Consider the following 8,858-nt stretch of genomic DNA (forward strand, 5'->3'; position numbering starts at 1 on the left):
AGGATGGATGAAAACCTACCTAACGGGTACAATGAACAATATCTGAGTGACAGGCACTCTTATAACCATGACTCAAGCATCATAAAAGATATTCATGTAACCAAAGTTATTTATACCCCATAATACTTTGAAATAAAAAAAAAAAGTCAAACTGCTTTCATCCATTGATATACCTGTCTTCCTCACCAGACTGAGCTTTGTGAGAGGAGGGACTTTGTTTTATCATCTTTCTTCCCCTAGGCTCTAAAAGTGTTTGCACAATATCTAAGTTCTGTAAATGTTGAATGAATTATTCTTTCAAGAGATGATCTTCAATCTTTTGGGCTTTTGTTTGATTGGTTGTCATTCATAGAGTCTAACATGGATTTGTTGAATAAGTACATCACTGAGACCATCTGAGTACAAAAAAGTGGGATTTGGGAGGAATTTCCCAAGTGAGTGTTTTCCATAGCTGCACACACTGCCGGTGACAAGGGGCTTGACGGCGATAGGGCTTGCCATTGGCCAGACAGTCTTAAGGACGTGTAGGAACAAGGCTCTACACATCCTCCCCTGCCCCATCCTACTTCTCTGTTTCTATTTTTCCACTCTTACCTGTTCTACTGTCATACTTCCTAATAATCCAGGAAGGCTTTCAGCATTCACTCCACACCATAATAATATTGACTTGGCAACAAGAGAAGTCACTGGATAATCCCAAATCCCACACCAGCCTTTTTTTCCCTGGAGGAGGTAAGGCACATGATTGCTCGACCTACATTGTACTTCCTCCCTCTTGCCTTAATTGTCTTATGAATAAAGTCCTGTCGTATCCTTAAAGATCTGGTGGCAGAAGGTAGGAGGAAGGGGAAGAAGGAGAGACAGATGGAAAACTAAGGGCACAAATAATAGGAAAGTCCCATGTGGTGCCCCTGAATGACTCAGACCTATTCCCGATTGGGAAGGTGAGTGGTTTGCCTTATTTGAGGGACTCAAAGCCTTGAAGACATCACTCCCAGAGACTCACCAGCGTTGCTCATGTTGCCATGCTCTTCCTGACCCAGGAATTGGTTAGGAGCAGAATTAGCCCCCAGTCAACAGAACCCTGCCCACTGTGGACACATAATGACACTGCCTCTAAGGGGTTCTAGATTCTTTCCAGCAATGGCCTACTTATCTTTAGTGTAGATCTTAATCTGAAGCTAAGTATTTATATTTATCTGATCTACTGGATCCCCTTGAACGTACTAGATTCTTCCTATAATTAAGCCTTTAGTCCATAATAGTTCATGTGCATTGACTGGTTCTTTATAACTGTGCCCAGGATCTCTTCATGGCTCCATCCTCTCCCACCCTAGAGTAACTTGTGCATTTCTAAACTCACGTCCCGAAGGTCTTGCAAACTATTACATTCGATGTAATTTTAATAAGCAATATCTCCTGGATATTCTGTCCAGGTAAGACATCAACCTGCAAAAGGCCTGGACCCCCTTTCTCTGAAGGATTATCAGGCACTTAGTTTTCTCATTAAACAATTCTTCGTTTCTTTTGTCCTTTTCTGGTAGGGAGTGAATATTAAGGTGAAAGACCAACAGCCCTGTAACCCTTAATAATTTAGCCAAGAATCACTAAGAAAAGAGTTCTTCAGTGTCACACCCAAGAGAGGGTTTCAAGAATTTGAAAGTCATGGGATTGTTGGGAAGCTTACATAATGTCTAAAAAAACCTTGTTGTCCCAGGGAAAGAAAGAGAAAGTTGGAACTGCCAATAAAGTATCACATTTGAAAAAGTGTTATGGTTTTTCTAGTATATGTAAAAACTAAATACTGTATTTTAGAGTGACTTTAGTGAGGAGGGATTCTTTACTTCTTGATGTTTTATGTATCCCAAGATGAATTTGTAGCTTACCGTATTTCTTCAATCTATTATCAAATACATTCATTAGTTAGTGTAACATACACGTCTTAAGAGAGTTCAAGGTAAAGCTCTGGACAGTTCAATAATGTCATATTATTCCTTGGATTATCACCTCTCTTTGGAAAAGGGCTATCACAACCTCAGCAAAAGAAATAGAGTTGTGGTCTCTTTTTAAAATAATGGCATATACGGTAGTGATATATACCCACCTTTCTTAAGACAGTCTGCTTTCAGACTGTCTTCAATCAAACTGTGTGCAGCTACTCTCTAGTCCTAATTACTGCCCCACTATCTTCCCCACAGCTCAGAAAGGCTGCCTATTGGAGCCATTAACAGCTAAAAGGGAGTCACTCTAAGAATGGTAAGGATGAAAAGCCAGTGTCACTGGCTAGAGGGTGGAAGTGCATAATGGTTGGTTCCCTAACCCTTTCATGACCTTCTAGTTTCCAAAAAGAAAGGCTACCAGATGTCTCCCAAACTTGTGTGACAATAAGAATCACCTGGACTTCTTGTTAAAAAATAAATTACCAATACCTTCCCCTGGCAAATCTGATTTAGAAAGGCTGTGTTGAAGCTCAGATGTCTCTATATTTTACAAGGGCCTCAGATAATTATTATCATCAGGCGAATATAGAAAGTATCAGTTTTTAAATTAGACCTGAGCTTGCATCTCAGCCCTGATATTTATTGGGTTCATGTTAGATGGGATCCAGCATGCAATTGATTTTCCAAAGCTCTGGGCATCTCCTTTACTCCAACGCAGAGTTACCCTGGAAATGACGGCAGGTCTTTGGCAAAGATTAGGAAGAACATTCACTGTAAATACTTGCAAAAATATTTCAAGATTCTTCCTAAAAGGCTAAATGCTTTCTTTTTATTTAAGAGATTGTAGGTCTGACTCAGGGCTGGAAATTGGAGGAGGGGCCTTATTCTTTACAATGATGGCTCATTTTAGGCTCCTATTAAGTCATTTACTCAATAAATACTTATTGAGCACTTCTATGTGACACAAACTGTTCTAGATGTTTGGGACGCATCATTGAATAAAATGGTCAAAAATCCCTGCCATCACGGAGCTTACCTTCTCCAGTAGAGTCTTATCGGGCTGCCCACAACATTTTTTTCCAAGAGATCCCATGGTCAATGACCACCACAAAGAATCTGTGGGTTGAATCATTCTGATATCCACACTGGCATAGGTGCCTATTATGATAACCACTCCTACTTTGGTTTTCCCATTGAGATCAAAGCCAATTTTCAACTACGACATATTTTCTCAGCAATTGTGGTTGTCTCCACTGTGCCACTACTGCTGGCACCACCACTATTATTTGTTGTCACGAGAACCACCATGCATAACCTCCGTTGCTCCTGAGCTTTTGAGTCACTTCTCCAAGATGAACGTTCTGATTGCTGAGTCTAGGACAGGTGTCCATCTCCTTCCTGCCAGGGCCAGGAGAGGGACTGTCTGGCCCCCTCTGGTGTCCACAGTGGGAAACAGTCCCTTCAAGACACAGTGATTTTTCACCCCACTTAGGAAGGAAGAGTGGTCAGAGACAGAGTGACCAAGAGTTTTTGGAGATGCACATTTTTTTTTAAAGAGCCAATATTTACTGTTTTATTATTATTTCAGAATATTATAACTTTGACTCAAGCAGTAACAAAAGCAATCCATACACACATATTTCTATATCGATTGAATTCTGTGCTTATTCACGTCCACACATCTAAGTTTAACAGGAAAGAGACCTACATGAATTTTACTGGATGCCTGGACAATACTTGCTTGTGTATCTTTCCTGCTCTCCTCTCCATCCCTCCTAAATTGGTCCTTCAATACCAAACTGGGAGTAAGAACCCTTTCCAGGCTCCTGTGAGATGGTGCCCTCTGGTGGACGGTGGTGAAGATTACACTTTTCTCCCCAAAACTCTATTCTGTCATTTGGACGTTTTGTTTTTCCCCAAACCTATCTTCAGTTAGCTTTACTTTCCAAAGAGATTAGGATTACTGTCAGAGTGCTCATGCCTACTGTGACGGGAGGAGTAGAGAAAGGCCCTCATCATCCACGCAGTAGGCACGCCTTTCCACCATTGCATCAGGCTTGGCTGCAATTCTTTGTGGCATGGTAGGCCCCTGCTGACATGTATTCTTTTACCTAGAAGACAGGTGTTGTGAGATGCAATAATATTTGGAGGCATTAATTTGCTATAAGAGATGAGTTTACCAAGATTTAACAGGGTTTCAAAAGTGCTCAAAACATCAAAACAGGACAGGTCTAAGGGCTAACAAGTAGTTTTATTATCTCTTCAATCTTCATCTTTGTCGAGATAATATCTTGAAATACTAATATCTGGGCTTTGCTTTTCAACCCTCACAGAGGACGTTTCCTCTATTTCATCAAAGATACTGCATCAAGATGAGGTCAGATTATAATAGCAAAACAAAAACAAAAAAAGTCAATTTTTAGGTTAAAAATCCAAAATATGCTCTTACTATCAAGAAGAGGAGGTCTGAGTGAAATAGAAAACAGAGTGTTACCATAGCAACAGGAAAGGGTGTAGCAGAAGAGCAGATTTCCTCCCACTCCATCCCTCCAGGGTGCTACGGGGGTTCCCTGAGCTGGAGGAGCTGTAAGGTTGGGCCAAGGCCTGGAAAGATATCCAAGGTCGTGAGTGAGAAACAAGGGGATGGAACCCAGAGGTGGCAAACAGGACACTGCACGGCTCCACTGGTCCCCAGGACCCAGGAGAAGCATGGAAGCTGAACTCTGCCTGAGGCATGTTTTATTTTCACACTGGGGACACCCGTTGATCTCCAGTAGGAAGCAGTGTTGCCCGACCATCCCCCTGACGCAGGGTGGAAGCCTCCCGTGGAATCTGCCTTCTGCTCACACGCTGAGAATCCCGCACTCCGCGCCATCCCACATTCTGAGACGTGGCTGAGCCCCTGCTAAATGACACAGGGAAGCACCACCCTCCCGCCCCACACGATAACTCTGAATGCTCACCAGCCCCTAAAGGCTGAGGGTGACGGTCCTTGGTAACCAGGCGACAACCCACTGCTGCTGTACTTTAACTTTTGCATAAGAAAATTAACAAGGAAGAGTAGAGCCCAAACCAAAGGCTACCTTTAGTTCTCCTAGGAACTAGAAGAAAAAAGGAAAACAGAAGGACGATGACCCTCTAGAATCCCTGCCCCCGCCCCACTCTATCCTAACTTGATGTTTTAGTCTCGATCAGGAGTGAGGTAAGCTTGCCAGATTCTTCACATCCTGGGGAAGGTAGGGAAGAAGCAAAAGGGGCGCAACACTCGCTGCAAGTCCCTAAGCCCCCTGTCACACCCCGCTATAGCATTATGTGACAGTGCTGAATGTCTGGCTACCTTAAGCTACTTTCTTAATCCTTTTGAGTTTTAGAACCTCACTGATAGAAGAGTTGTGAGGATTCAAAAAGAAAAGTACACGGAATAAACAAGCCATTGAATTTTATTACACATGAAAACCAGAAAGGAGTGAGTCCGGGTGAGTCTACTACTTGGAAATCAATTCAGATGTGTCAGAAGAAGAATGTGACAGCCGCTACATTCAGGGAGACATGGCCAAAGAAACTCTGGAACCAGACAAGCCCTCGGAACACTCACTACGTGCAGGGCGTCGCCCTGTTCCATAAACCCTGCAGAGGAAGTTGCCTTTAAGGATCGGACTTTCTGTTTAATAAATCACAAAGTAATCAAAGGAAAAAAAATCAAGAACAGTTCTATGAGTTCTGCCTATTCAAAATGACAGTCTGGATTTAGTATGAGCATTGATGAGATCCAGAACAACAAAGGATAAGGAGGTGGTTATTATGATGGATAAATTATTATGTACTAAATATGGCTGGTGGTCCTCACTGTATGTGGTGGGTGAGGGATATTTATAAACAGCCCAAAGCCAGGATATACTGAATTTATTTTAACGTTCTCATGGGAGGGGAGGGAGGGAGGGAGGCAGAGAGGTCCAGGGCAAGCAGATCTCAGTTGCTGGAGTTGAGGTGGGGGGAGGGAGGGCAATAGGTGGGGAGCCGCGAGTGAAGGTCATAGGTACACTCCTCTCTTGTTTCACTCGCCTTTCCTCTGCACACTGCTCAGCAGGTGAGACTGAGAGAAGCCAGAAAGGGATAGGGGTGTGCCCATCCCAGCAGGGTCTGGTGCCTTGCGGAGACATCTCTGAAGGAAGGACACTCTATTGTCTTCTCTGACAGCTCCACCTCCCACAACTTCTGATCCAGATATCCTAGAGGGTGCAGGCAATAGGGAACCATTTGGGGGCACATCTTGGTTCAGGCATTAACAAAAATGTAACAATACCACAAAAAGGAGAAGCTGTAGATCCAGACCATTAAAATAGCATTGAAGACCACATGCCAGCAGAAGAAGGTGGTGACAAACGCAATGTCATTTTCATCATCATCCATCCATTTATAGCCAGAGATGGGTTTGTACAGCATAAAGCCTGTCTGTATCAGCCAAGAGCCTGTGATCATATACAAAAAGGCCTTCATTATCCAGACCAATGGCATGTTGGGAGCCCACAGCTCTGCGATCACCACCAGCATCAGCAGGAACATAGCCTGGGTGAGCAGCATGTGAGACCGCAGCTCCACTCCTTCTGTGTCCTGCATGTGAGACACCATCAGTGGCAGAAAGATAAACATGCCCAGGACTTGGACACTTTGCTCCAGAGCAGCACACCTCTGGGGCAGCAGGTTCTGGCTCACCACGTCTACACATCCACTCAGGAAGATGGTCATGTAGAAAGTGAGATGCTGCCACTGTTTGCGGTACACAAAGTTTCTCTGATGATATATCTTGCTGATAAGTACAAACTGTGTAGGAATGCTATGCAACTCTTGGGCTACTAAAATGCAGGCGCTCAGTATCTTCAGCAACCCCACATAGTATATTTGCCGTAGCCGTGCCCATCTTCCTTTGTTCCAGGGATGGCGTGGTGGGTACTGGACAGGGGCATTGCATATCAAGGCCCTGGAGACCAGTCGTGCTTGGTAAAGTCCATAGAAGAAGAGAGACAGCCCTGGGTACAGATGGCCCTCAAAACCTCCCATGGAAGTGAAAGTAGGTCTGACCAAAGGCAGAAGCAAAAAGCTCAGGAATGGCCATTAACTTAGAGCCACTTCAGGTTCTAGAGTGTGGAAGGAGCCTCTTGAAGCCTACTTATATCCTCTGTTCAGCCCACTGATCCGCATACAGAAGGGAAATGGTTTTGGAGGAAGCCCAAACTTATGGTAGGGTGGGTGTCATGGTTTCCGTTCTGGTCTTCTGCTCTGGTTCATTGATAACCAGCTAACCTTTGACAAACGATGAAATAAGCATATTCTCCAGCACAACGCCTGGGCATCTGCCATTCAGAGACTGTGCTAGAGGCCCTCCTGCCCTCTCACTGTCCTTGACCCTACTGCTACCTTCTTTACTTCCCTCCTGTCTTAGTCTGTCAGATGCTATAACAAAATACCATATACTTGTGGCTTATAAACAATATAAATGTATTTCTCATAGTTCTGGAGGCTGAGAAGTCCAAGATCAGGGTTTCAGCAGAATCAGTGTCTGGTGAGGGTTCACTTTCTCATAAATGGTGCCTTCTTGCTGTGTCCTCATGTGGTGGAAGGGGCAAGGCAGCCCTCTGGGGCCTCTTTTATAAGGGCACTAATCCCATTTAGGGGGACACTCCCCTCATGACCTAATCACCTCCCAAAAGGTCCCTTCTCCTAATCCCATAATCTTGGGGGTTAAGATTTCAACATGATTTTTGGGAGACATAAACATTCTGATCATAGCACCTTCCAAATTCACAGAACATAAGGAAGAACCCAGAGAAAGCATGGAGAACATACAATGCAGGGTTTATCCCTTAAGATTCCTCATATAGGACCTTGTATAAACACTAGGTACAAATGTATTCCCGTAGATATAAATAGTCTTAAGAAGCACAGGTAAACAAACCAAGTGCTCAATTATTCTGATATAATTTGAGGATTGCCGGAAAAATTTTCACTCCTAAGAATCTCTCTTCTGCTGATCTCCAGAGATAACTGAGATTGCTTCCTGTGGGGTATAGCAGGGTTCTTCCAAGTTAAAATGAAGGTGAACAGGTTTTACCCAGAAATACCAATTCAAAATCTCTTGGAATAGTGGTTGCAAGAAACATTTCAATAAACACTTCCAGGTAATTCCTAGGCAGGTAATGTGTCCTGCATGTAAGACACCACCAGGAGCACCTAAATTTTCAGAAGCACTGAGTAAAATGTAAGTACTGATGAGAAAGAGAGCCCATTAAGCTAGTAACTTAGTGTGAATTTGCCGCCAAATATTTTCTCTCACAAAATAACCATTAGAAGGTAATGGTTATGCCAGCCAACTGAGTACAGGAAATGTCTCTAACTTTCTCATATAGATCGTACAGATTTCCATTTTGTATTGTTTGTTAGTAAATTGTCTTTTGTTGCTGCTTATGAATGGATCTACCATTTTATTTTATAATTATTATTGATATAAGGAACTCAAATTTTGTGTTGACCTTCACATTAATCATCTTGTTGGATTGTCATACTGTTTTTCAGATGATTTTATATAATCATATTATGGGAGTAGTTAGTTATTGTGGGAATGAGTTCCTCATAAAAAGGATGAGTTCAGCCCAACTTTCTCTCTATCCCATGTGCTCGCTGACCATGTGATGACTTCCACTGTGGGGTGAACCTCACCAGATGGTGGTGACATGCTCTTGGACTTCTCAGCCACTAGAACTGTGAGCCAAATAAGCATCTGTTCTTTATAAATTACCTAGTCTGTGATATTCTATTTATAGCAGCAGAAAACAGACTAAGTAAGACACTAAATAAACTTTCTGGTCAGTTCCTTCCACTGTATCCCCACCCACTGCCCTTGTTCAGGTATCATCAACTCTG

At 43.1% G+C, this 8,858-nt stretch overlaps 2 protein-coding genes across 2 annotated transcripts in view; both read right to left on the bottom strand.

The window, feature by feature from the left end:
* RGSL1 (regulator of G protein signaling like 1) overlaps positions 1-1,019 on the bottom strand; it is a 47,700-nt gene extending 46,681 nt beyond the window's left edge. The window contains exon 1 of the mRNA XM_069459519.1: positions 1,007-1,019. Within this exon, the coding sequence (XP_069315620.1) occupies positions 1,007-1,019 (13 nt within the window). The remainder of the gene's footprint in view (positions 1-1,006) is intronic.
* A 5,196-nt stretch (positions 1,020-6,215) lies between these two features.
* LOC138375695 (transmembrane epididymal protein 1-like) lies at positions 6,216-6,998 on the bottom strand. Its single transcript, XM_069459492.1, has one exon. The coding sequence runs from the start codon at positions 6,996-6,998 to the stop codon at positions 6,216-6,218; it is 783 nt and encodes a 260-aa protein (XP_069315593.1).
* Positions 6,999-8,858: the final 1,860 nt, after the last annotated feature.

The sequence above is a fragment of the Eulemur rufifrons genome, chromosome 27, assembly GCF_041146395.1.
Source record: "Eulemur rufifrons isolate Redbay chromosome 27, OSU_ERuf_1, whole genome shotgun sequence".
NCBI lineage: Eukaryota > Metazoa > Chordata > Mammalia > Primates > Lemuridae > Eulemur > Eulemur rufifrons.